This window comes from Haemorhous mexicanus, chromosome 13 (assembly GCF_027477595.1).
Source record: "Haemorhous mexicanus isolate bHaeMex1 chromosome 13, bHaeMex1.pri, whole genome shotgun sequence".
NCBI classification, from domain to species: Eukaryota; Metazoa; Chordata; class Aves; order Passeriformes; family Fringillidae; genus Haemorhous; species Haemorhous mexicanus.
Window position 1 is genome coordinate 21,740,420 of NC_082353.1, and position 27,619 is coordinate 21,768,038.

Genomic DNA, 27,619 nt, shown 5'->3' on the forward strand with positions numbered 1-27,619 from the left:
CAACAGAACCTCGTGCCAGCCCCAGCTCCAGGCTCCATTACCTCCTTAATGTGGCGCTGCTGCTCCAGGGGACCCTGGGGCCTCTCTAGTGGCATCTGACATTCTGGTGACCTCCTATTTCCTCCTGGCCACGGATATGGAACCTTCCCCAGGGAGGGGACAGCGTTGTGGCTGGACTGGTTCATTCCAGGAGCCTGCAGACACCCCCATTTTCCCAGGATTTACACAATGCACACCTATTAAAGCTCAAAACTCCTCTGGTATTTCTGTGCCCTAAAAAGAATTGACCACTACAATACAAAAAAAAGAAGAAACCATTTTATTGATGTTGTAATATGGGAGAGATTTAGAAAAACATACCTAGAAGTCCCTGGATAAGGAAACACAGTATCAAAATAGCCAATTAGTACAACAAAACAAATCCTCTCCAATAAGTTTCAAGTAATGCAATCATAAAAGAATTTGGCTAAAAAGTAACTCTTTACTCTGAGATGTTTTCTGTAATAGTCCTCTAAGAAACTAAAGGAAAGCAGCAGCAGATCTGTTTTACTACAGACACGTATTCAGTAAATATATTAAGGGTATTTCTATATAAAAACTGCCCTGCACATCCATCACTGTCTGGAGCCTCCACGTGGCCTCTCCAATCCTACAAGACTCTGCCCAAAAAGGGAGAAAATAAAAGGAGATAAACACAACTCTAGTGTAAAAAAAGGAGCCCAAGGCCTGGAGGGGCAGCTGGGGGAGCCCAAACAACACAAAGCAGGGAACTCTGACTTCAGCCCTCATTTTTCAGGAACATGGAGAGGAAGTTTGGCTTTTCAGCATCAGGATGCCACATTCCCCCTTGGTGGTTATCAGCAAAGGCTTTTTAAAAGCAGACTGAGGTCAGCACTCACTGGTGCTCAATTTAAACAGCCCTGTTCCTTAACAGGCTCATTTTTCAAAGACTTCCCTTGAACAGTAACAAATTTCATGGTTTGTGGGTTTTTTTTTTTAATAAAGCTTCCTTATGGAAACCATCCTTCAGTTAAAAATGAAGCCTTGTTTCATGGGGAGATTCCAGCAATTAAAAATTCTCCTTCCATTAATCCTCACTACTGACATCTTCCCCCATAAATAAGATTGAATCACATCATTTACAGCTCAGACTTCCATCAGCTGGTGTTTGAAAATGCAGTACCTGAGCTGCCCCACTGAGCTGCTCAGTCCCACCCTGATGAGGAATGAAATTGTGCAGCTGCAGCAGGACCACAGCACTGCTGCTCCCCAAACCAGGCCACTCCAGCCTGCAGGAGTCAGGATTGAAGCATTCAGGGACACTCTGGGGGCAGGGAGGGCAGGGAGTGTTAGTGTTTGGATGGAAAACCTGATTTTTTTAAGTCTTGTAGAAGCGAAGGCACTAAATCTTAAGCTTATATATTAAATAAAGGCTGTAACTTGGCCAGCCAAGTTACAAGAGACAGCAAAACACCTTCCTGTGTGTGTCACAGCACATCCTGCTCAGCCAGTGTGACAAATGAGCCACTTTCTCTTAATCATTAAGGGACATCCACAGCTACAACACTCAGCCACACCGCTCTGCACAGTTTATTTTTAACCATCCCATGAGAGTTCAAGTTCAAGGATCAGCTGGAGCTTCTGGGTATAGGTCCTGCTTTAACAAGTGGTCAATCAGACATTAAAATAATTTAACCTCTATGTCATCATTTTGACAGTTTTAAAAGATGTTCTATACGTTTTATCCATCTCATGAAAAAAGCACCAGGCCTGAAACACCACAGCCCTGGTTTAGGGTTTGATGAGGAGAAAATGCTCCAGCTTTGAGAGTTGTTTGGTGTTGGGGGGCTGTAAGTGCAGCTTTACCAGCATCCCTGATTCAATACCAGCACGGAGGCCCCGCAGGGCTCACTGCCCCAGGCTCAGCAGCACTCAGCACACCAGGCCCTGCCTCATGCGGATGATCTGCAGCAGGGCAGCCTGCACATCTTCATCCATGTGACCCTGCAGGAGCAAACACTGTCACAACCACTGAAATCCCTCTGAGCATCACCCCCCAGCCCCGGGGGATCCTGCAGCCTCACCTGGACAGCGCTGAGCAGGTGTGTCCTGTACACTGCCACCACCTCCTGGTGCTGCCGTGTGGCGTCCTGCGAGAGACAGCGGGGACACCAGGTGAGCTCCTCACACCTCCAGCCTCTGCCCCTTCCACCCCTGTGCACCAGGGCTTGGGCACTGCCACACCAACCACAGCTGAACTGCCACGTTTAAGCTTTATCCCTTCTAGTAATGAAGGAAAAATAGTGACTGCTCTTCTGCTGGGAGGCTGCCAGAGGCAGGCAGGAGCTGATATCACAGAGTCACAGACCATGCTGAGCTGGAAAGGACCATCAGAGCCCAGCTCCTGGCCCACTGTGGTGGTGGCTGAGAGTCTGGTCAGAAAGACAGACAGATGAACTTTCCCAGACATTCCTCTGGGAACTTTTGAGAAAACTCAGAAAAAGAATTAAAACAATCCCACAACTAGTATTTTGAACTTGTAAGATGTTTGCAAGAAAAGTGTTGTTCCTAATTAACCAACAGTGTAAAGAGTATTAGTTGAAGACCAATCAAGTCCACCCTTCTCAGACCTATCTATAAAAAGAATGTGAGTCTAACAAACTCAGCTTTTACATTCTAAAAACATCAGAGTCATGTCAGTTCATTCACCTGTCCTCAATAAACAGCAACAGCCCTGCACACTGCCTGCATCACCAGCATCAGCTATTTGGTTAAAACCTCCCTTTTTAGAACACTTTCCCTCATAAGAATCAACCCTGCAAATACTCTGACAGATCTATTTGTGAATCTGAGCAGGAGCAGAACTCACTTTGCTCAGACACAGCCTCAATAATGAGCTTTGCTGAGGCCACAGAGGTGTGCACAAAATCCCAGGATGTGTCCCCTGCTCTGTCAGTGCTTCATGACAAACAACACACCCAGGGCTTGCAGGCAGAGGAACACAACTCAAAGCCATTAAGAAATTACCACCTCAGCCTTCCAAGGTGAGAAAAAAATATATGGTTGTAAGAAATGAGTAAAGCTGAGCCTGCATTCAGAAATGGTCTTGGCAGGATTATAGCAGAGTATCACATAAGCACAAATTCTCCCACTTTGCTTATATCCTTCTTATCTGGAGAACCTGTCAAGAGTTGCAACTCAAACTGAACAGGAAAGCGGAAAAAAAATTCACAGAGAAGCAGAACTCGGGGGCAAAAGCCCAAGCAAACAATGGATAGTGTACTTGTGAAGTGTGAGGCTGCAGTCCCACCCCCTGCTGCAGCGGGCACATCCACATTTCCCTGTTTACACAGGGAATTAAGCAATGCTACTGCACGTCAGACAACACCTTGTGTGAGCACTTACAGCCAGCTGCTGCTGGAGTGTTTTCACTTGGCTCTGGAGCAGTTCCACCTGCTGGTTGTGCCTCTTGGAGGGGATCCCAGTGGTGTATGTCAGCTGGGACAAGCCATTGAGAGCCTGCTTTAACCGCTCCACGTCGTTCAGCAGCTCTGTTATCTTCAAAACCACCCAGAAAACACAGAAAACACCATTTAAGGATGCCTCACTGCAAACTGCTCTTTAACATTCTTTCAAGTCTGATGAAGCCCAGCAAGCACTGAAGGGTCTCTGTCCCAGCTTGCAGAGAGAGGACTTTGCTTTGCTGACATGCTGGTTCCCATTGTGCCCCCTGGCACTGGGGTGTGGCAGGTACACACCCTGCAGTGACAGAAGGGACTGAAAAAAGGGAGGATCTAAGGACATTCCAGGGCTAACTTCTAGGAAGAACAGTGAACCTCTAGAAGGCAAGCCAGAGATGCCCAACAAACACAGCTCCAGAGGAAGGAGGAGCTGATATCCCCAGGAGTCTGGAGCTTTAACAGAATTTGAACACTACACAACGTCCAGAACATATAAGGGGCTGGAAAAACTTTGCATGATCAGGACTTGGTAAAACTTTGTAAAATCAGGACTTCAGCTGCTTTGGGCCAGCCCTGGGTTCCTAATGCTCAGCACAAAGTAGTGCTGGAGCATTTCAGGAGCTGCAGCCCAGTCCCTGAATGCTGAGCTGAGAGCATCTGAACCCCAGATCTCACCTTGTTGTCCTTGGCTTCCACCTGCTTTGCAGACTCCTGGATCCTCTTCTGCAGGTCAATAATGGTTGTCAGTGATTTGTCACACCTCTCCTTCTGGTCCTTGATCTCCTGCTCGATGCTGCAGCTCCTCAGCTGGAGCAGCTCCTTCTCGTCCTTGAGGGACAGCTCGCTCCTCCTGGCCTGCAGGGCCTCCTCGCAGGCCTGCTCGTACTTGTGGCTCATGCTGGCCAGGTGGCCGGCCATGCTGCTCACCTGGGCCTCCAGGGCATCCTTCATGGAGCTGTACTCGGCCATGGCCACCACCTCCTGGCTCTGCAGCTCTGCCAAGGCCCGCTGGCTCAGCCGCAGCTCCTCCTGCAGCCTCAGCACCTCCTCGCTCTTGGCCTGCCTTTCCGCCTCCTTCTCCTCCAGGCTGCGCTTGACGGCCGCCATCTCTCCCTCCAGCCCTTCCTTCAGCTGGGTGTACTCCAGCAGAGGCACCGAGGACTCCTTCAGCTGGGCCAGCTCCTGCTGCAGCTCCCCGACCCGCAGCGTTTCCCTGTGGTACTGCTCCTCCTTGCTGCTCAGGGCCTGGTGCAGCTCCTCCACAGCGCGGCCCAGGGCCTCCCTCAGCGCCGGCAGCTGCCGCGCCTCGGCGCCGTCCTGCTGCCCCTCCTGCCCCGTGTGCTTCCTCAGCAGGGCCCTCAGCTGCTGCCTCAGCTCCTCCATGCTGCTGGCACACAGCCTCTCCAGCTGCCGGGATTTCTCTGCCAGCACGTAGTTCTGCTGCAGGTCCTCCTGGATGGACAGGAGCCCGCTCCTGAGCTGCTCGCTCTCCTCTCTGCTCCTCTGCAGCTCCTCCTCGCTGCCTCTGCACCTCTGCTGCTGCTCCTGCAGCTGCGCCCTCAGCTCCCTCACCGTGCCTTCCAGGCTCTGCTCTCTGTCCTCGAAGGAGGCCACCGGGGCGTATTTCGACTTGATGCACTCTTGGATTGTGTCCAGTTCCTTCTTCTGGGCTTCAATTTCGGCATGCAACTGTGAGATTTCGTCTTGCCCCCTCTGGTGCTCAGCCCTAACGGCAGCGTTGCTCTCCTGCAGCTCTTGCACGCTTTTATTTAAAGTATTTACCGTGGCTTCGTGATCCTTTAAACTGATATACTCCGTTTTTAATTGGTTCTGCAAGAGTTTCACCTTGTTTTTCAAAGCTCCGTTTTCTTCGTTTACCCTCAGGAACTCTTGCTTTATCTCCCCAATTTTGCCCTTCAGGTCTGACAGCTCCCCGTTGGTCTTTTCCAGGGTGCTGTTGAGGACAGTTTTAACCTCCTCGTGCGTGCTGGCCAGCACGTACTGATCCCTCAGGCTCTCCCTCAAGCCCGTGTTCTCAGCCACCAGTTTGCCCACTTTGGCTTGCTCCTCATCATATTTCTTCTGAAGCTCAGCAAGCTGCTTCTCAAGCTCAATCCCATTAGATTTTAAAGCTTCCAGCTCTTTCTTGTGCTGCTCTGGAGACAGGTACACAGCTTGCAAGTGGCTGATATTCTCATTTAAGTTGTTCTTCTCTGCCAGCAACTTTTCAGCATCTGCTTTGCTTTCATTGTACTTCTTTGTTATTTCAAAAAGCTTTTTTGTCAGGTCACCCACAGCCAGATCGTTTGCTTTCTTCAACTCCTCATGAATTTTTAAAGGCACATTCTGGCTTTTAATTTCAGTTTTTAGCATTTGGACTTGCTGCTTCAGCACCTTGTTATCAGCCTGCAATCTTTCAAGTTCCTTCTGCAGAGTCTCATTCTTCTGTGATAGCTCAGAAATTGCCTTCCCCAGCTCCTCTTCCCTCTGCTCAAACCCACTCCTCATCTGCTCGTGCTCCTCTGCCTTCACACGCTGTGCCAGCTGAGCTCTCTGACTCTCAGACTCCTTCTGCAACAGCACCAGCTCTGCCTGCAGCTTCTCCCGCTCCCCCTCCACCTCTGCTAACCTCCTTGTCTTCTCATTCAGCTCGTTGGACAGCAAACCCTTCACGCTCTCCAACTGCTCTGCGCTCACAGACTGGGCCAGTTTGGCCGCCGTCTCTCTGAGCTGCCCTTCCAACTCCGTGACGTTCCTGCCCCTTTGATCTCGCTCCATCTCCAACTTCCCAAGCTCCTTCTGCAACCTCTTGTTTTCCTCCACCAGCCTGCCCTCGTCCCTCTGGAACTCTGCCACCAGCAATTCGTTCTGCTTGATCTGGTTCCTCAGTTTCCCCACCTCGGCGGAGGCTCCCTCGTACTTGGCCTTCATCTCCCGGAGCTGCTCCTTCAGCTCCTCCGTCACCTTGCTGCTCCCCGAGGCCACCTCGCTGGCCAGGTGCTCCTTGAGAGCCAGGAAGTGGCTCTGCATCTGCTTCACCTTGCCCTCAGAGTCGAACATCCTCTTCTGCACGTCCTTCAGGGCATCCTCCAGCTGTCTGACCTGGCTGTCAGACTCTGCCTTGCTCCTCTCGCACTCCGAGGCCAGGGCTCTGCACTCCGAGGCCTTCAGGGCCAGCTCCCTCTGCAGCTTGCTGATCTCCTCCTTGGCTGCACCAAAGCAGCTCCTCAGGCTCTCCAGCTCCTTCTTCAAAGTCTCCTTCTCGGAGCTGGGGGACTGGCTAGGCAGGGACAGCTCCAGGGGCCTCAGCATAGACCTGGACTGAAGGGAAATGGGCACAAAAAATGAAAGTTCACAACTCTGACAGGTCATGTACTTGTGTTTATTGCTTATTATTTGATATGGGAACTGCCATTATTTAATGTGGAAACTGCCTAAAACCCAGTTGATCTGAGTGTCACTAGTACAAGAGATTTTTTTTTCCCACAGTAAGTGCTATTCTTGCCCCTATTAGAGAACGGGTATTTCAGATTTTAACAGCAAAAATCTCAAATATAGCTCTGCATTACTGCTTCTCAATCATGGAATGGTTTGGGTTGGAAGGGACCTTAAATCCCATCCAGTGCCACCCCTGCCACAGCAGGGATACCTGCCACCATCCCAGGCTGCTCCAAGCCCCAATGTCCAGCCTGGCCTTGGACATTTCCAGGGATCAGGGGCAGCCACAGCTGCTCTGGGAATTCCATCCCAGCCCCTCCCCACCCTCCCAGTGAACAATCCCTTCCCACTATCCCATCTAAACCTAGAGGGGCAGGTATAATGCATTCATTGCACTTCCCTTGTCCTGCATTCATATTTAATCACTCATCTGCTAGAACAAATTTAATTTATTAAGATATTGCTCCCATCCCTCAAGTGTGTGAAAATAATTTTATAAGGAATCAGAGCAGAGGATGCCATGGCTAACAGACCCTTCTTGCTGAGCAGACTGAGGAATGCAGTCACTTGGAATTCTAGAAAGGTTTGGGTTGGAAGGGACCTTCAAGCCCATCTCATTCCACCCCCAAGGGTCTGCTGGACCTTGTTTATACCCAAATTGTTGCTTTAAAAGATTGACAGCTGTCCAACAGAATTGTCGGGGAATTATTATATAGCAGGCAGGAAAATGAAATCATCAGTATATTATTTTAATATTATAATTATAATATATTATTAAATTAGAAAAACACGATGGAGATGAGCCCCCAGCTTACAGAGTGCCTGCGTAAAAAAGTTTTAGGAGAACTCAGGACAGACCCAGCAGCTCCCAGCATTTCCAGCCCTGTCACAGACAGGACTCTAGAGGGCACCCGCAGTAAAAAATAAACACAGAAAGGCAAGAATTCCCCAAAACCGTGTGCTCAGAAGCAATGCTCAATAAACACACTTTTATTAGCACGTTTAGCTTTCCCAGCACGACTATCTCAGAGTTCCTTCCAGTGGTAAAATATTTATTACCTGGGATTCCACTGCAAATGCTTGGCCTTGTTTAAGTAATAAATCTTCTTTTCCTGGATTTTCAAAGCAAACGGTGTTTAGCTCTGGTTAAAAACAGGAACACAATCACAAGAACACTGATTTTCCTGCCCAGCTTTATTCTGGTCACTGGGCTCATGCCAGGCTGAAGGCTGGTGTTTAAGTACCTGTTATTAAAACAACTTCTACTTAATTAATCCCCACAGGAAGCCTGGCCAAAGCCCTCCAAAGGAGGAGGACAGAAGTGGTTTGCCAGGCTGGGCTCTGTCCTGCAGAAGGGTCAGGGCTGCACGTGACCTCAGCAGGGAAAGCACCCCCTGCACTCCCCATGCAGGACTCCTCCTGCCAGGCAGGCAAACACTCAAACCCCCATTTAATCTGCCAAGAGCCCTTGTGTTACACAAGGGCAAGGCAGGTCTGCAGCTGGGCTGGATGCAGGGGGCTGCAGTTCCTGGGAAAGGGTTGATTCCTCACACAGTGTGCTGAAGTCAGAGCTGCTCCACTCCAGCTCTGACACTGACACAGCTGCTGCTCCCCAGCCAGGCTCAGCCTGAGGGATGGACAGGGCAGCTCCACTGGGAGCAGGGATCCTGCTCAGCTGGCTGTTCAGGTGAGCAGAGGGCACAGCAGGGTCCCCAGGCACATGTCCCAAGGCCAGGCACTCCTGGGAGATGGAGCAGTGCTGCCCTGGCAGCTCCTACAAACACAGCTCTGCTGGCAGGGCTCAGGGCTGGGCACGAGGCCTGCCTGCATTTCAGACCAGCAGCAGCAAGAGATGACCAAAAACCCCTTTTATCCCTGCATTCCAACACCCCATCATGCACAGCAAGCTTTAACAAGTACTTACTGTTCCCAAAGTTACCTCCAGACCCCGCAGAGTCGCCCTAAAATCAAAGGGCAAGAAACAAAAGTAAGGCTGAAAATTCATTTCACATTTCTGCTCTCTGTTAAACTAGGGGTGAAGGGGCAGGGAGAGCTTGTGCAGTGAGATAACAATTCAACATTTTCAGCAGTTTAACACGCTGAAGTACTTCCTACTGTAAATATCAATTGCTATATCCCATTTCAAATCACTCAACATACTTCATAATACTTGAGTTTAGCTTTGAGAGCTTCAATAGTCCTTAAACTTTCTTCCTGCTGCTTTTCCTTGGTAGTCAGGATTTTCTTCAACTCATCTTTCTGAAAGAGAAGGAGTGCCACATAGCCAAAGCCACAAGAATGGACAGGGTTGTAAGACCTCAAGGAACTTTTGGAAGAGCTTAGACAGAACTTCAACCAAGATCAGCACCGAAAGAATCCCTAATTTTTGCTTCTGGAGTTCTTCTTCAAGACTGCTCCTCTACAGGAGGAGTCCTGAAGGATGAGTCAAGAATATGCACCAACATAACCTGCTACTGTTTAATGAATTCATATTTGTTAGTCTTGCATTACTGAGAGTCACTACAGAGATGCTTAATATTATCAGTGTGCTCAATATCCTAAGGGTGCTTTAAAGGAGCCGTGGGAAGGATAATTATTTGTAGTTACAGAAATGCTGTGGAGCTGCATGAACTGATCCAGAGCAGTAGATGCTTCATCTGGCATTTTTAGGTAGCTTTTAAGAAGTATATTTAAAACTGCAGAGGAAATAAAAGAGAGAGCTGCTTCCCCTACTCCCCAGTGCTGCTGCACCTGCAGGTGACACATCCTACCTCATTCTCAAGATCATCTGCAAACATTTGCTCCTGCAAAAATGACAAAAAAATCCCCCCCAAATAATTTTCTCAATGATGTTTAAGGGGCTCACACACAGTTCATCAGCTGACAAATCCACCCCAGCTTCTGATGCTCCCCTTCCAGCTTCCATCCAGCTTCACTGCCCTGTTCCCTATTTCTCTAGCCAGGAATTAAGGGTGTCTGACAGAGCAATGTCTCTGGGAACTGGAACATCTCCTGTTTTCCAGCTCAGACACTACTGAGGCAGCCGAGTACAGCTTTTCAGAAGTTTGCTGATTTGGGGAAGTGGCTATTAAGAAGTTTGTTTTATAAAGGCAAGGCTTAAAACAGGAGTTCAGACAAGCCACCGACTGCACTAAGAAATATTCTTTTAATCCATGGGGAGGAGCTGCAAAAATGTACCTCTACAAAAATACAGCAAAGAAACAGCCTCCACAAAGCAAAAAAACAACAGAAAATACTCTTTATATTTTCTTTCTACAGGTCACACTTAGACCTTCAAAAAGAGGGAATTTTTTTTTTAATAAATCTTTCAAATTTGGGTGAGAAACTTCTGTTGAAAACCTTTGGCTTTGTTTTCTTGCCAATTGAGGGTTTTTTTCTTTTCTCTGTGCCTCCACTTGCAGTAACAGCTGGAAAGTCAGCTGATGACAAAGCCCTGCCACACACCACCTAGATTTAATGGAGAGATGAAGTTCAATCTCCAAATTGGTTTACCTCAGTGAGCTGCAGCTGTAGCCCACTGATTCTGTCCAGCAGCATCCTCTGCTCCTCCTGCACTTCCTTCATTCGATCTTTCAAATCTTGGTTTTCCAGCTCCAAGTCCTTAAAAGGAAAATATGGCATTTAAAAACCAAAAAATGAACACCTCCCCACACTACACACACACTGGGAAAGGTAAAGACTCTGAGCCAACAGATTTAACAGCTACTGAGCACTCCAGGCCCTGCCTAGCCTTTTGAAAACTGCAGTGACATGGGAATGAGATGGAAAAATTAATGCTGGTTAGTAGAACAGTTATGACACAGATTATTTTTAGTGTGACACAAACATACATCTCTTGAGAATGTTAAAAAAATAAATCTTCCTCATTTGTGACTGATTTTACTGCAGAGGCAGAAGGTTAAGAGGTAGGAAAGGTTAAGACAGGGACACTTTATTGCCCAAAAAACATGCAGTTTTTTCCTGAAAGTTTACAGCTCATCTGCATAATTGCCACAGTGCACATCATGCAATTAGGTTTTAAGCAAACAGCAGTAGGTGACCTTTGCTGATGGGATCATTAGTGCTCACTTCAGCAGCCCAGCTTGCCTTTAGTGCCTGTGGCTCATTATTCCTGGGGGAACCCACAGGATGCTCCCTGCCCACCCACCTGGGTGCTGGGCTCCTTCTGGAACAGCTTGAGCTCCTCCTGTGCTCCATAGCCCCAGCCCCACTTCTGGGACACGCTGCTGGCCTGTCAGTGCAGCAGGAGAACATTCCTTTAGATCCCTGTGCCATCCCACCTCCCCAGCTCCCACTGGGACGGGGGTCACCCCTGACCTCAGCCCCCCACAGATGATCCCCTCTCAACACCTCAGTGACAGGTAGCTGCACCAAGTACCTTTTGCTCAGCCTGCCCTCTCTTGATGCTGTCTCTTCCTAAAAAGGCACCACAGAAACAGGGAGTCACAAAAGGCATTTTGTTCAGATTCATGCAACAACGTGACACGTTCAGCTCATCCCACCCCCTTTCCACCCTGGGAGGGCATTTCAAAAACAGCTCATCACTCCCCCAACTAATCAAACATGGAAACATCCACAAGGTTTTCTATAAAATAAAGGCTATTTATTTCTATAAATAAGGGTAAATAACTCCCACCATCAATACTGTTAAGCCCTTGAGGCATCAGAGCCTGCAACCCTCTTAAAAGCTTTGCTAAAACCACACAACCCCAAGAACTGTCCTTGCCCTCCCAAACAGGCAGGGCATGACCTTGGTGGTCAAAGGACCACAGCTGCCCTCCCCAACAGCCCCTGGAGCCACAGGAGCAGGGACACAATTCCACCCCAAGGAAGGTGCTGTAGGTTCCTCCTACCTCTGCTGGAGTCCTCAACGGCAGCTTTTATTAAAGCCAAAATGTCAATATTGTCCCCAATCCTGGCATAGTAAGCACAGTCATGGCCAAGGCCATCAGTCAAACCAACATCAGCACCATTCCTGAGCAACACCTCCACGGCATCCTTGCAGCCATATTCACAGCCTAACATTAGGGCAGTCCTGGCATGGGGAGAGAGAGGGGGTTGAGAGACCCAGGGATCCCACAGAGCATGGCTCACAGAGCCAACCCTGGTACACACATGTCTGATCACAGAAACCTCAGCCAGGCCACTTCCCTCTGCCCACAGAGGAAGCAGCTTTCCAAAGTCACTCGGGCAGTGTTTAAATATTTGTGCAAAGGCAAACAAACCCACCATAATCACAGCATTTCTACAAAACCAGCACAGACTTGCTGCCTTTGAAAGCCACCCAGTGTTTGGAGAACTCCCATGACTTTGGTTTCCTCTAGCAGATACAAATCTCAACAGACACAACAAACACCAGGCAAGGAGTTTAGACAAGGTTTGGAGAGGGGGGTGCCTGGGAGCCCTGGCAGTGCAGCCCTGGCAGAGCTTCCCCAAACACTCCCCAGCTGCAGGACGTGCACTGTGAGTAGCCATGCTTTGTCCCTCCTCATGTCACGGAGGAATTCTCCAAGAAATCACTGGCAAAAGCAGCAGCTACAAACAGAACCCCAGGAATAAACAGCTCAAGGTCCCTTGGGAGCTCCAGTGGACTCAGGACTTCTTGCCAGAGCACCACTTCTGCCATGGCCCACTGTGCACATTGATCCCAAAGGCTGCTTGGGACAGAACAACCCTTTAAAAAACCAAGTGCAAGCTCCCTGCTGGCAAGAACAAGCCTGGGAATATTTTGGATGCCAGCAGGAGCAGGAAAAAAGACCAGGTGCTGAATTGGCAGATCCACCTCTGAAGTGACTCCCAGGTTCTCCTCCCCCAGAAGGAGCACATCCATTCAGCCAAGGGGCAGCCTCCCCCCAGGTGCCAGCAGGAGCCCAGCAGTGCCCTGCAGGCCCCACTTACCTGCTCTGCCTGTCCCTGGCATTGACATCGGCCCCCCTGTCTATGAGCAGCTGGCACACCGCGGGGCGGCACATCTGGGTGGCCAGCACCAGCGGTGTCCTCCCGTCCTGGGGGACACAGGGGACAGCGTGAGGGCAGGCAGGAGGCAGAGGGGGCCAGCAGCTCCCTGGGTGCAGAGGGAGGTGCAGGAGGAGGGGGGCAGCCCCTTACCCCGTCCTTGGAGTTGACGGCGGCGCCGTGGTCGCAGAGCAGCTGGATGCTGGCGGAGCAGTCGGACATGGCTGGGGACAGAGCAGGACAGAGGAGGTGACACAGGGCAGGGAGGGGACCTCGTGCTGTGGCAGCAGCCTGGGGAGGGCCCCGGCACAGCCCTGGGGGTGTGTGTTTCACCAAAACCCCCACGGCTGAGCTGAAGGCTGAGCAGGGCTCAGCTCTCACACCACCCACAGCAATCAGACACTGCAGCACAGGGAGGCTGCAGGAAAACACCCACAGCAATCACACACTGCTCAGGAAACCCAGAGCAAAGGGTCTTCACACACCACCAGCACTGCCCTAAAGCTCTGCTCGTGACACCTGAACATCTTACTCAACTTCATCTCAGACCCTCAAGCTCTGTAACACTGTTCAGTTCATTGATGACATCCAGAAATGTCATGACAATACAAAATACTCTCTCCTACTACAGCCACCAAAATTAAAAGAGAAGAATTCAGCCCATCTGGAAGAAAATCCATGAATTAAATCTTCATTTCCATAGAGTTACCAGCAAAGCAAAGCCCTTCACCTGCATCATGAAGAGCAGTTCTTCCCTGGAGATCCACATTCTCTGTTGGACAGTTGTACTGTTAAAATAAATAATCCCAGTTAACAATCAGAATCCAGACTGCATTTACAACATCAGGTGTTTGAGCTTTAAATAAAGCAACAGAATGTGATTTAAGTAAAAAATATGCACAAGAATTGCACAGTTCATTAGACTTTTCACAGAAAATGAGCCTTAATATCTGCATGGAGACATGCATCAATTAAAAGTTTAAAAGAACCCATTCAAAATAACAAAAAAAAAAAAAAATCAAATGAGCATACACTGACCAGGAATAAATTAAGAAAATATAAAGATCACACAAACCTAAGACAACCCTCCAGCCCTGTTTCATTAATGAAAGTTTGTGGCTATAAATGGCACAATGCTTGAAGCAAACACTGCTCTGGAGCAGCCAGTGTTGCTGTTTCTACACAGACAGGGAACAGAAGTCTTTTAAAGACACTCAGCCCCATTTCCTTCAAGAACCACAAACTACAACTTGATTTGATAGTCTATGAAAAGATTAAAAAGTTTATTTTCTTTATTTTAGCCCTCCTTCAGTCCCAACCTGGTATTTAACACAAAAAGGTCTTTTCCCCATGACTCTTAAAAATTAATCTGATAGGTTGAGAAAGAAACCACACATCCCAGTTTTGAAGCAGTGTATTTAAAGCCACCTGTTCCCCCTCAATATAAGAGCTGTAAGAGACAAGCTGTATTTCCAGTACCTGCAAGAGCTTCTGCAAGCACAAAGCATGGCCATACTTTGCAGCCAAGTGCAGGGCGTTTCTGCCTAAAAACAGAGAACAGCAGCTCAGGTTTGGGCCAGTGAATTCCTCAGCAGTATTCCCAGCATTTTAGATCCAACAGTTCCTGTGTGCCAACCCCTGCAGATGTGTGCTGAGACATCTCCTCTCTACACCTCACTTTGTTACAGTTCATTTGTGAAATTAATCCCAAAATACTGCATCTGACTCCACACGAGGATTTAAAACATCCACTCTCCCACAAGGGAAGGCCAAGCTACCTCTGTAAACTTTCTTATTAAACCTTTTAAATTCTGAGGTAACAACCTGAAAATTAGAACCTGTTTTGAACTGTCTCTTCCATAACACCTTCCACAAACTCTGCTACCACACAAGGAAATCTGGAAGGTTCTGAGCTCCTGAGGCTCGGCTGGGCACACAAACACCTCCCACAACATTCCACAGGATCCTCACCTCGAGCTCATTTAGAACTGCTCTTATCCTGTTGTTCTCACCCAGAAATGCTGATCTCACCAGTGAGTCTGGAGCACATTATAAACACAATTACAGCAGCACAAACCCACATTCCTTAGGTTCTGCTGCATTCATGAATTCCATAACAGGCCAGTTTCCTCAAGACCAGCAACAAGCCCCACAAATAATTCATTTTTTGCCAGCTACAGAAAGAAGAGAGAGCTATCCTGTGGTCCAGCTTAACTTTATTTCAGGATGAAACCCAGCTGGGAGCATTTCCAGGCTGCCCTTTTGGGGTCTGTGAGGAAACCCACCTGCAGCATCAGTGGCTGTGATATCAACCCCGTGCACCAGGATGGTGTTCAAGCAATCCAGGTTTCCCTTTGATGCTACAACATGGAATCTAAAAAAAAAAAAAGAGAGAAAAGATCTTGCTTAGGCACAGCTCTGGTTTGTACACAAAAATGGCAATGTTGGCCAGGAAAGCCAAAGCCAGCAGGGAAGTGCTACAGGGGCAGCTCTGGACAGCATCCAGAGTTAAGGGTTCTGCAAATATTACTTCAAGGAACAAGGTAAATTTCCTGAGAAACAATCATTATTTACCTGGATCAGTGAACCAGGTGAAATACCAGTGGGGTTTCAGTTTCTCTCTAATACTCAAACCTGGCAAGAGCAAGTCTTTAAACACTCATCTCCACTCGAAGTGAAGATTGTTTGGGAGCTTCCCTTCCCAGCCAGCTGGGCTCCAGCTCAGTGGAGCTAGATTTAGATGAGGTAATACAGAGATTTCTGCAGCCAAGAAGGTTCCTAGAGCAGCAGGAGCATGGTGTTCAGCAGCCCCCCAGCAGCATTCCCGAGCTCGGGAAGTCACTCACGCGGATCTCCCCTCCACGTCCAGCTTTGTGGGACTGACCCCCTTCTTGGCCAGGATGGAGGAAACCTTCTCCACATCGCCCCTTTCAGCTGCCTTCATTAACCTGTCATCGTACTTGCTCCAGTCTGGGTTCAGCTGGGGGACAGAAGCACAGATGTGAGTTTATGGAGCACCAGGATCCACCAGGGGCCAAGCCACAACAAATCCAAAACTGGTTTACAAACAGTGCTGCACCCACCAGGATGTTTGGAGCTGTTTGTGCAACACCCCTGTCACTGTAGTTGGCATTGAACAATGTGCAGAGCTCTGGGACAGCCTGGTTAAGCCACTTTGGTCCTAAAGGAGACCTTTAGGATCAAATTTCTTTGGTTTTCCTCATTCTGTTTCAGTTTGTCTTTGCTCAGTTTTCATATTCCGACAACAAATGGAGGCACTAAAAATACACTCCAGGACATGGCTTTTCCTGGCTGTGCCAGACTGTTCAGTGGGTCATAAATTAGCTAAGTGTGATGTTCAGGGGAAGAACAGCTACTGAGCTGCAGAAGGAAGAAAGTCAAAGTTGATAGCTGGGAATTGTCTGCAGGTCCCAAAGCACTGTGGAGGGCAGAGGAAGCCCAAGTCAGTTATAAATAGACCACCACCATCCAGCCCCAGACAGCCCTCAGCCCCCACTCCTCTCTTGTTTACTTCAAACTTGGAATTTCAGGCCCCAGGCCAAGCCTCCCCTCCCAAAATGCAGAGCTTGTTCTCTTCCCTGCCAAACCATCCCTCTGAATGGCTCAGGGCTTTTCAGGAAACTGCTCTGGGACAGAAACCTCACAGCCACGCTGGACACTGATGACTGGGTATCCAAGGAGCTTTTAAGGGAAGAACAAGGCTTCCAGAGGAGCCTTTTACTCAAAATAGGAGTATAACATTCAAATCTAACTCTGCACAGCAAAAGAATTTGCTGGTAAGGGTGAGACACAAGCAGCCTGTGGGTGCCTGAAGTTACTTTGCACTGTGGGTCAGAAATTCCTCACAACATGAAGAACATTAAACCAGGTAACCCCAGCCCAGGGTTTGTTCGAGTAAAAGAAGGCATACAAAAGAGAACAACCCCAAAAATCCACTGCCACCACCTGCATCTGCAGTGATTTGTAAAAGGGAGCTGCACTCATGATCAGAGGAGACAGAGGGGATCCCATCAATCCACACAAATCTCTCCAAGGGGTGTCAGAGGACGATGCCACACTGTACAGTGGTACCCAGGACAAGAAGCAATGGCCAGAAAGCAAACCACAAGAATTTCCACCTCAACATGAGGAAGAACTTCTTTCCACAGAGGGGGCAGAGCCCTGGAGCAGCTGCCCAGGGAGGGCTGGATTCCCCCTCTGGAGACATCCCCACCCCACCTGGCCACGTTCTGTGTCACCTGCTCCAGGTGAGCCTGCCTGTGCAGGGGGCTGGCCTGGAGGATCTCCAGAGGGCCTTTCCAGCCCTGGGTGATAATCTTTACTCTGCTTTCCCACAATAAACAAGATTACAGTAATCATGAAGGCTTAGCAGCAGCTAACCCAGCCCAGCCCTGCTAGAAGTGACAGGAGTAATAAAAATAGAGCACTAATGACATTAGCACCAGCGGGGCTGAGGTGCAGCACTGACTCATCAATCAATTAACACATCCATTAGCCTGAAAGCCAGGGCAGCCTGGCCTGAGACCTCACTGCACTGGTGACACCACCAGTGCCATGGCCCTCCCCAGCCTGGACAGGCTGCCCTGCAGAGCCACCTCCTCATGCAAGGCTCAGCTTTTCACGTCAAATACCTTGGAGACTGCACACACAGCACCACACCGTGTGCTCCTGAAACTCTCCTGGTGCCCTCCCATCCCCACAGCACACAGATCTCACCTTGGGTGCTCACACTGGGGGGGAGTGCTGGGCTGTGCCTCTGCAGCTGATACCTGCCAGCACAACCCAAATGGACAGAAAATCCTCCCAAATCCTCCCCAGCCAGTCCCTGCTCCCATTTCATTAAAGTTCTGATTAACAGAAGCACTACTTTAAAAAAAACAACACTTCAGTCATTTGTACCCACGGCCTGTGGTGTACTAAGTTTAAAAGGGGTTGGAGGGACAGGACACAGGGAATGATTCCCACTGCCAGAAGGCAGGGATGGATGGGATCTTGGGAAGGAATTCCTGGCAGTGAGGGTGGGCAGGCCCTGGCACAGAGTGCCCAGAGCAGCTGGGGCTGCCCCTGGATCCCTGGCAGTGCCCAAGGCCAGGCTGAATGGGGCTGGAGCAGCCTGGGATGGTGGGAGGTGTCCCTGCCATGGCAGGGGTGGGATGGGATGAGCTTAAGGGACCCTTCCAACCCAAACCATTCCACGATTAAATCATTATATAGTTAACAAACACATTTCACATTTAGGGAAGACTGCTTGCAGGAGGAGTTGCTAAGGAGATACAACTCACCAATTCAACAGAACCACTACACCCCATTCACACAACCCAAGCCTTGACGTTTTTGCAGCTGTAAATTCCTGCCAGGATACGAAACTCCAGCTAGAGCTCCAAGATACCTACTGTGTCCTTGGCTGCACAAGAGAACCAACAAATCATGCTGAACTCGAGCTGGCAGGAGCCACCAGCCCCGTCAAACCCGCGCCCAGCTCACGGCGAGGAAGCGCTGCCCTGCGCCGCCCGCGGCTCCTCCGGCTCCATCTTCACTTAGCTCGGCCCCCCGAGGGTGCTGTCCCCATCCTCAGCATCATCCTCAGCCTTCATAACTCTGGGCCACGCCGCCGGCCGGAGGAGCGTGCGGTGCCAGACAGACGGACAGACGGACGGACGGCGCTCAGGGGAATACTGCCGGGACCCCAGGCGCTGTAAACACCCGCAGCCAGCCTCACCAGCCCGATCTATTTTCTGATAAGGCACTACTTGATAGGCAGGCGATAGAAAGCAATAGCTATGAATACATTCCCGGCGTGCCCGTGCCCTGAGTCACGGTGCTGGGAGTGAGCTCAGGGGCCAGGCACGTCCCCAGCCCCGCAGACAGGCCAAGGCTCCTCTGAAATGACAAACACGCTCCTCCTGGCTGTCACCGTGCAGCCACGCGGAGGAAGGTCGCGCTCAGCACCGCTAATACCACGGCAGGACTGAAATACTCCCAGCAGTAATTCCCTCCCCGCTCCGCCGCGCCACGAAGCCGCAACCAGAGTCGGGCTCAGACTTCAGACGGTTCCAACCGCCGAGCAGATGGAATGCGTGATCCTATTTTGACAGAAATGTAACCCATTTTAAATTAGAAAACACACATGCCTCTGCTTTAAAAAAATTCTCCTTCCACAGCACTGAAACCCTTTCTGAATAAAACCTGGTTTCAGCTTACTGCTGCTGCCAGTCTGTCTCCCAACATGTGAAACGAGAGGAGTCACAGAGGCTGTGAAAACATTAAACAGACAGCACAATGATTAACAGGAGGGAGATGGAGAATCCCCTTTCACAAGTTTTAAATTTAAATGGAGATCTCCCAAGTGCCATATTTAGAGGAGTAGGTCAACAAGACAAGCAATGCACTGTTTTGTCTGCAGGAGAGAAACCTGGTCCAGGGCCAGGAAAACCACTTACAACACTCACCCTGGAGGACACACTCCAGAGGCTGCAAATAACCTAATAAATGGATCCTCTCAGCAGAGAATTTTAAAATCAATCACTCAGATTTGGGCCAATTCTCTCTTTTCCAGTGAGTTGTGAACTATCCCCTCGTTTCCTGTGTGAGCACCAGCCTTCGTCCCACAGCACCAACATTCCCCAGAGAATGTTCCAAGACCTCTCTGCAATTAGCATCCATGTGACAAAGCCACTCCAAAACAGTGCAGTGACTGTGTTGTCTTCTGACCACAACCAAGTCTGTCTCCTCAAGCTAAAAATGGATATTTTTGGAGGGGAAATAAATACACCTCCCAGTTGGCAGCGACAGAAAAGCCCCACTTCACCAGGAGCAGTTTGGTGAGAAATGCAGGTAAGACTGTGGCTCCCAGGTGTTCATCCCAAAGGTTTTCCTTGTGTCCATCTCACGTGCCTGCAGACATTCCTCGTGTCTCCTGAGCTGCACTCATCCTGCAGCCCCTTTGTGCTGCAGATCCTCCCGAGACAGCCCTGACCACAAGATTTAGGATTGCTAAACCACATTCCCCAGCCCTGCCCAGCTCCAGCCAGGCACAGAGCAGCTTCAGGAAATACAAACCCCAGGGATTAAACCTTCTCCAAGGCAGCTCAATCCAGGGAGCTCAAAGGCACCAACTCAAGCTTGCTCTTTTGTGTACCCATAGTGTACAGCCTAATTCTGACTTTTTTCCCAAAATTAAGAGCAGGACCATCATCAGACCCCAGCAGTGCAGATCTCTGGAGGTGTTACATCCCCCTCCACACCACAGGCTGACATTGCCCATTCTGTGCTAATGCAGAGCACCTGTTTCCCTAAGCCCAGCCTGCCAGGACTCCTGCCCAGCTCCGTGTCTCCGCAGATAAGAGCAGCCCACCTCCCTGCTGGGCTAGCACCAGAAGCAGCCGGGTTGCCAGCAGCCTGTTTGCTGCAGACAGACAGCAGAGCAGAGACAGAACGCTGACCCCCTGCTCCACGTGCCCTCCCAGCTCTCAGCCAGTGACAAACCTCCTGAGCTGAAAGAACTGATTCCCCCAGGTACTCCTGGAGCCCAGGTGAGCTTTGAGCATCCTCCACACCCTCTGCTAAGACACTGTTCAACTTCAGAGCACGGAGGGACAGCACAATGGCCTCCCACAGGGAGAGAGGAGCTTTAGGTGGGTTTGGAGGAAATTCCTTCCTAGCAGGGTGGGCAGGCCCTGGCACAGGGTGCCCAGAGCAGCTGTGGCTGCCCCTGGATCCCTGGCAGTGGCCCAGTCCAGACTGGACAGGGCTTGGAGCAGCCTGGGATGGTGGAAGGTGTTCCTGCCATGGCAGGGGTGGCACTGGATGAGCTCTAGTATCACCCAACCCAGCTCAGAAATACCAGCTGTAACTCAAAGCAGCTCCTAAGCCCTTCACAGTGAGCTGGGATAAAGCTGTGAAAGTGAGCCCAGCTCCTGCCACCACAGGGCCAGGCTGATCCTGTCCCAGCACAGCCCAGCAGGGACACAGCCCCCGTAATGCCATTAGCGGGTGACATAAGCACACAGGAGAGCAGAGAGCTCTGGGGACACTGCCAGCACCAACTCAGCACAGCTCACACGCTCTCAGTGGCCCTTCACAGAACCCCAGGAGCAGCTGGAAGGGATTTAAATCCCACCCAGTGCCACCCCTGCCATGGCAGGGACACCTCCCACTGCCCCAGGTGCTCCCAGCCCCAGTGTCCAGCCTGGCCTTGGGCACTGCCAGGGATCCAGGGGCAGCCCCAGCTGCTCTGGGCACCTGTGCCAGGGCCTGCCCACCCTGCCAGGGAGGTATTTCCTCCCAGAATCCAATCCAAACCCTTTCAGAGCCAGGGCAGGCTCACACGTCCACCAGGCCCCACACTTGGAGTCCCTGCTCTTTCTCCAGAGGGCAGAGTACATTTGTCATCAAACCCAAGTGAGGACAGACACACCCTGCCCTTTCAATGGCACAAAGTGACAAACGCTTTTCAAGCGCTTTGATTTGTTTTAAGACTGCACAGACAGAATGAAAAGGTAAGTTAGGTTAGAAAACTGGTTTTTAAAAATGTTCCCCAGGTGCAGCTTCCCCTGCAGTGCAAGGGCACCTCACTAAACCCATCTCTCCTGAACAATCTGGCTCACCTGTCTGAAAAAATACTGCACATACTGGGTTAAACCCCACTGGGGCGAGCAGAAATGGCATTTTGTATTTTACAAGCATATCTCACTTCCCAGGACATGTCTGTCTCCACGAGTAAAGGCTCTGGAGTGCCAGACTGAAGGAGTGAGAAGTGGGCTTTAGTCTGTGCAGGGAAAACCAGACACAGCCTGAACACAGAGCTCTTGTTTCACCCTGCACCTTCCCACAGGCAGCACTTTGTGCTACCACCTCAGCCACCAAAAATCCCCCAGAATAAAAAAGCCATTGAATGCCACAAAGTGGGCAAGGCTTAGCTCAAAATGGGATAAAAACCAGCAGTTCCCTTAGGCCTGCTCTGGGTTGGTATGGTGCTAAAAACACTCCTGTCAAAGACTCACCTGAACAGCTGTGCCTGGTGTGTTTAATGTTACTGCAGCCTGTCATCAATGCAGGTAACAGGGTCCTAACAAACAGCTTACAGCAGGCAACTACATCTCATAAACACTCCTGATTTTATGCTGTTCTGAAGGTAGTTTCCTCCCAAGTCAGCATATCCTGTCAAGATCAATTCATTAAGAATCAAGAAAATTCAAATTGACTTCTAGTTCTGGTACGTGTCAAAAAATCCTCTCAAAATGAACATTTCCTGCTGCAAGGAGTGAGAGGTCCCCCACAGCAGTGCCAATTTCTCTCTTCCAGGCTGTGCCAGGGGAAAATCCACCAGCTGCAAGAGCTCAGAGGCTGCACTGGAAGTGCCAAAGGATCCTGCCAACAACCCCTGCAGGAGGCAAAGCCAGCTCAAAGAATTAAAAACAGTCCCAGTTTTGTTCTGAAACAACTTTCTCATATCTCATGGCCAACACAAAACTCCAGGGTGCTTTACTGATAAAACAGCCTGAGAGTGCCAGCCTTGAGGCACAGCCTGACCTGGACACCAAGAGAAGAGATCAGAGCTGCTGGGGCTCTGCATTTCCCAGCTCTGCTGAGGACATCCCACGGCCCCAGGGGCCAGACTCACACACACCAGGAACATCACAGCCCCCTGCAGCCAGGGGCACCTGGATAAAGGGGAGCCCTGGGAGCCAGCTCCTGCTGCAGCCTGCTGCACCCCCCAGGTGCCCAGGAGAAATATTTCCCCTTTAAACAGGAGCAGGGTCAGAGTCCAGCTGCCAGCGGGAGCAGCACAGCTCCTGCCCGCCCAGGACTCCAGGCACAGCATCAGCTGGAATTTCTGAGCTCTCAGGCCAGGCCCCATTGATCTGTGTGCTGCCATCCACTGAAGCATCAGGAGATGTCAGGGGTGATGAAACCTGCTGTGAGTGCTGCATCCAGCACACGGGGACCAGCCCCGAGCACACAGGGAAGGGAGCAACACACCCCAGCCGTGGTCAGCCAGCAGTGAGGGGGGCAAACAGGATCAGCCTCAGATGTCCCAGCACGTGCTTGCTGGTATTAATATTGAAATACTGACAAAGTACTCCATAAGTTGCTTCTACACAAAGGGTCATATGAATTCTAAAGAGATAAGCATAGAGCTTATCTGTGTAATTAGGTCTGCACATCAGCTCAGGATATTGAACTCCCAGGCCTGCACTGAACCTCCACTCTTTTAAATATTTTTAATTGCTACATTCCAAAGTGATAAAGCATTAACTCTCCTTTCTACGGAGCCTGAAAATTACAATGCACTTGTAAACAGGCTGCACCACAAAGCTTCTGCTGCGCCACAAATTACCCGTTGTGTTTCTTCAGCTTCACCCCACAAACAAGCTCTAATTCCAGTTAACTAAATGCAAATGAATCACAAAGAGATTTTTTTCCAAGAACAAACACATTAGCACGAGCCTGAATAAAGCTTCCTGGAACCAAACTTGCTCCAAGGAACAACCCCAGCCGGGCCAGGAATGACATTGGAATATTACAGCGCTGTGGGTGCTTGAGGATGCCATGGCAAAGTCACCTCAGGCTGCCCAGGGAGGGGGGACAGGACAGAACTGCTCCAGCCAGAGCAGCAGCACTGGAAAAATTCTGCTGACGGGTCAGGGCACTGGGATCAGCCTGGCTGACAAACTGGTCTGTGTCCTTGCACAGGGCAGAGGCAGGACACGGTGCCACAAAAAGTCTTGTTCGTGTACAAACTCTCACGTGCCCCCAGCAGCACCAGGCTCTTCTTCTGTAAATGACCTTGAACCTTTAAAGGGTTAAAATTATGTTACCAAACAGCTGTTTTTCACTTCACCCCTTTGGTTACTAATGTGCATTTGACAGCACACTGGGGCTACAAATCACTGCTAACATTTATGCTGCTGCACATCCAACAAGAGGTGCTGCTGATGAATTAGCAAATCCGAGCAGCATCCTTCATTCCCATGACAAAAGGGGTCAGCCCAGAGCAGGAGGTGGTACCTGCTCTCTCTGCTGCTGACAGGGCAGGAGCAGATGTTTAATGTGCATTGGGTCACCCCACAAAGCTCCCCTCCCTCTTTCCCAGAGGAAAACTCATCCACTTCACAGAGCTGGGCAGCATCCACAGGGAAAGAAGTGTTGACACAACCTTGAACAAGCTCAGCTGTCACTAACTCCAGAGCTTATTCAGATATTCATTTAATAATCACAGCTCATTATAGCAGGGCAAGTGCTCAGGTGTCCCTTTGTTCCTTGCACAATGGTTTCCGCTAATTATATGGCAGGTTTGGTTTCTCTTAATTAAACAAAACCCAGCACCACTTTTCCCAGAGGAGAAAGGATTGGTAGGAGTCTCCACATGGTTTTGTACCTGCCCAGCACCATCACCCCCCTCCAGGTGCAGCCCCTGAACCGTGGGGATCCCACTCCTGGGGCTGCAGCTCCAGCTCTGCTCCGAGCACCACCAGGAACCCCACTGGTGGCTTCCCAGTAACTCCAGGTGCCCCTTCCCTGAATTCCAGGCTCAGCTGAGGGGATAACACACCTGAGACTGAGCAGAGCCACCCCCAGCTGTTCCCCCAGAGTGACAGCAATGAGCAGGTGCCTTTTCCCCTGCAGAGGCCACAGTCAGGACTCAGCTCTGAGGGTCCATTTGCCACGGTCTGACCAGAGAGAAGAGGTTTGTTTTTTGCAGAACAGCAAACCAGCCCTTCCCCAATCGGCTCCTCAAGAGAGACCAAGCAGTGTCTATCTCACAGGTACAGACACAATCCCCAGCTCTGCTGAAGAACACATTTCCTTATCCCAGTCCAGGTCCCAAACACACATTTATGGTGTCAGGATGTACTCTGGGAGCTGCTGCAGTCCCAGTGGGATTGAGTACATTAATTAGGATCTTTCCTGTAAGTGCTGGTGGATGAGGCACCTCCTCTGACCTTCATGCCCCAGGGATGCCCACATCCAACTTTCCAGCCTGCCCTCCTGCTAATGACAGGCATTTGTCTCACTATGCAGAGCACTGAACAGGCTGCTCAGATGATTTTCCAAGCACCATCAGCCAGCTGGAGCTGACAAAACCAGGTAATTCCACTTTCAGGTTCTGGATAACCGTGGAATCGGTAATAACTAACATGGTTTGTACCTCCTGCTGCTTTTTGTGGCTTCCCTCCATCACAAATCAGAAACAAAGCCATTCCCATCAGAGGGCACATAACTACCACCTTCACCGGGAGGAAAACTTCCAAAAGCAGGCTGGATTAGGTTTCTCTCCACCCGCAGGAAACAGCACTGGGTGGGAAGAGGAGAGAGGGGTGAGGTTTCCCAAACAGGCAGCTCTTGTGCGCTCCTTTCACGCAGGATCTCTGAGGCTGCCGCTGGCAGGGATCCCACCCGCTTCCCCTCCCTCCCGGCAGAACAGAGACCTGCTTCATCCCACCAGCTCCCCTGCGAACACCCAGCCACCGGGAGGGCTCTGTCCCCCACAGAGAAGGTTAAAAGTTGCTATTTGATGAGATGGTGGAGTGATCACACAGCCAAACTACGTAATAAACAGGGGAAGTAAGTTTATATGGAGAAAAATCCCTGTTTTTACAGGATCTTGCTGAAAGGAATTTCCCTTCACGCATTTTAGAGTAACCTCAGCTCTCAAAGGTATTAAGACTGCTGAAACCTCCTCTGAAGAGAAGGTTTATTGGAAGTGAAAAATCTCCATGTCTATTCAAAACCAAACACAGGTGCTGCCAGTCTTTGTTTGAATGTAATTACTGGGCTAATTTGAGAATAACAAACAGCTCTAAAGTACAGGACAGCTAATGAACACAGAGCAGTGCCAGCCCACGCATGACAAATCCTCATAACAGGCTCATGAATCACTGCTGAGCTCCGTGGATCCTGGGAGCTGTCACCTGCCAGGGGAGCACCTCAGAGCAGCTCCAGCTCCTCCCCAGGGGCTGCCACTGTCAGGGAACATCCTCAGAGCAGCGTTTTAGAGAGAGCCAGTATCTCAAAGGACGGCTGATAAAATCCAGCGCCTCGCATTCCCCTCCCTGTCCCGCTATTCCTCGCAGCCAGCGGCGAGCTCAGCAGAGGAGCACAGCGATAGCTCAGGATGGATTCCCGGGGAGGCATTTACCGAGCAGGCACAATTAAAGATGATTTTCCGCGCCAACAGCTCCCAAACACGGCTTTCTCCAGTCACAAAGACCTCCTCCCTCAACAAAAGTCATCCGCGGGGATGAATGAAGGGAAAATAAAGACCGAGAAAGCCAGTCAAAGCCAGCTAAAACCAGCCTTAATTTTGGAAGCCGGACAAGAAGGCACAGAGAACTGCACCATGACAAAGGTGCGCTTCCAGAGGCTCTGCCTGCCCCAGCTCGGCATTCCGGACTGGAATGGTGAGCCGCGTGCTCACCAGCCTGCTGCCCACTTTCTGAGCAAACCCTCCATCAGAAGCGCTCCGATTCCACATCAACTCCTAGCGCAGAACCCGCTGCTGCCCGTGCGCTGCACACGGGCTGAGCGAGCCCCGGGGCGGCTCCCCGAGTTTTTGGGGAAAAAAGGCGTTAATTTGTGCTGGAGCCAGGAAGCAGCGGACGGGCACAGGGAACCTGTAGGGTCAGCCGGAGCGGGAGGCCGGGGGCGGCTCGGGGACCGCTCAGCCCCGCTCCTCCAGCCCAGCCCAGCGCAGCGCCCCGAGCTCGGATCCCTCGCACGGCTCCGGGGCTCTCCTTGCCCCGAGTTACCGCGGCTCCCCGAGCTCTCCGCTCCCCGCAAAGTCCCCGTTCCCCGGGTAGCCGGCATCCTCCGTGCCCTTCCCCTCCGTGCTCTGCCCCCCGAGAGCCGGACCCTCCGATCTCCGCCCGTCCAAACGCCGGGACCCCCGAGCTCTGCGCCCCAAGAGCCGGACCCGCCGTTCTCCGCCCGTCCAAACGCCGGGACCTCCCCGTGCTCTGCCCCGCCAGGAGCCGGGATCTCCGTGCCCTGCCGCACCCCGGGACCCCTCAGCCAGGCGGGGGCCGTGCCCCGGCACCCACCGCGCTGCCCCCGATGACCGCTTCGTGCTTCTTCAGCCGGGACTTGAGGCTCTTCATGGCGCGGCCGCGGGCGGGGGGCGCGCACCGCACCGGCCCCGTCGCGCTCCCGCCGCCGCCACGGCCGGGACGCGCCGGCCCCGCCCCGCCCACCCGCCCCGCAGCCAATGGCCGCCCGCCCTCGCGGGCGCTGCGGCCAATCAGCGAGCGGGACGGAGGGGAGGGACTTCCTCGTGTTCGAGGGGTGCTGGCTGGCGCGGAGCCGCCCGGCCGGCAGGGGGCGCGCTGCGGCGGGGCAGGCGCGCGGCGGGCGGGGCGGCGCTCTGGCCCCGGGGCGGCCCCTCAGGGCACCACAGAGAGGGCGCGGCTGCGGCTCCTGGGGCGCCGGGATAACCACCGGGATAACCGCGGGGAAAAGCACCGGGAGTGGTGTACGTGGTGCCGGGGGGACCCCGCCTCCGTCCCTTCAAGTACAGAGCTCCCGGCGGCTGAGAAGGCAGCTCAGAGCTCTGCTGCTCACCTGCAGCGGGCGATCCGAACCAGTGGCCGCCGTGCAAACAGTCTCTGTAATAAACACGACGTGTGCTCACAAAGGAATGAAGGGGTCACGCAGCAGAGGCCCGAGCTGGGCATAGGCAGCGGTTTAAACAACACAATGAACTCCAGCCTCAGTGTGAGCATGTC

At 51.2% G+C, this 27,619-nt stretch overlaps 1 protein-coding gene across 2 annotated transcripts; it reads right to left on the minus strand.

Moving 5' to 3' along the window:
• Positions 1–302: 302 nt before the first annotated feature.
• On the minus strand, positions 303–27,060 carry UACA (uveal autoantigen with coiled-coil domains and ankyrin repeats). Of its 2 annotated transcripts, none has more exons than XM_059858784.1 (19): positions 26,939–27,060; positions 15,722–15,855; positions 15,161–15,249; positions 14,355–14,419; positions 13,606–13,663; positions 13,029–13,099; positions 12,819–12,925; positions 11,774–11,955; positions 11,299–11,336; positions 11,068–11,151; positions 10,413–10,520; positions 9,671–9,703; positions 9,060–9,158; positions 8,824–8,860; positions 7,959–8,011; positions 4,137–6,782; positions 3,406–3,558; positions 2,085–2,150; positions 303–2,004 (listed from the first exon to the last, which is right to left on the minus strand). In XM_059858784.1, the coding sequence occupies exons 1-19, from the start codon at positions 26,993–26,995 to the stop codon at positions 1,933–1,935; spliced, it is 4,152 nt and encodes a 1,383-aa protein (XP_059714767.1). In that variant the 5' UTR covers positions 26,996–27,060; the 3' UTR covers positions 303–1,932. The 2 variants fall into 2 exon arrangements, with proteins under 2 accessions (XP_059714767.1, XP_059714766.1); XM_059858783.1 differs by having other exon boundaries at positions 7,959–8,041.
• Positions 27,061–27,619: the final 559 nt, after the last annotated feature.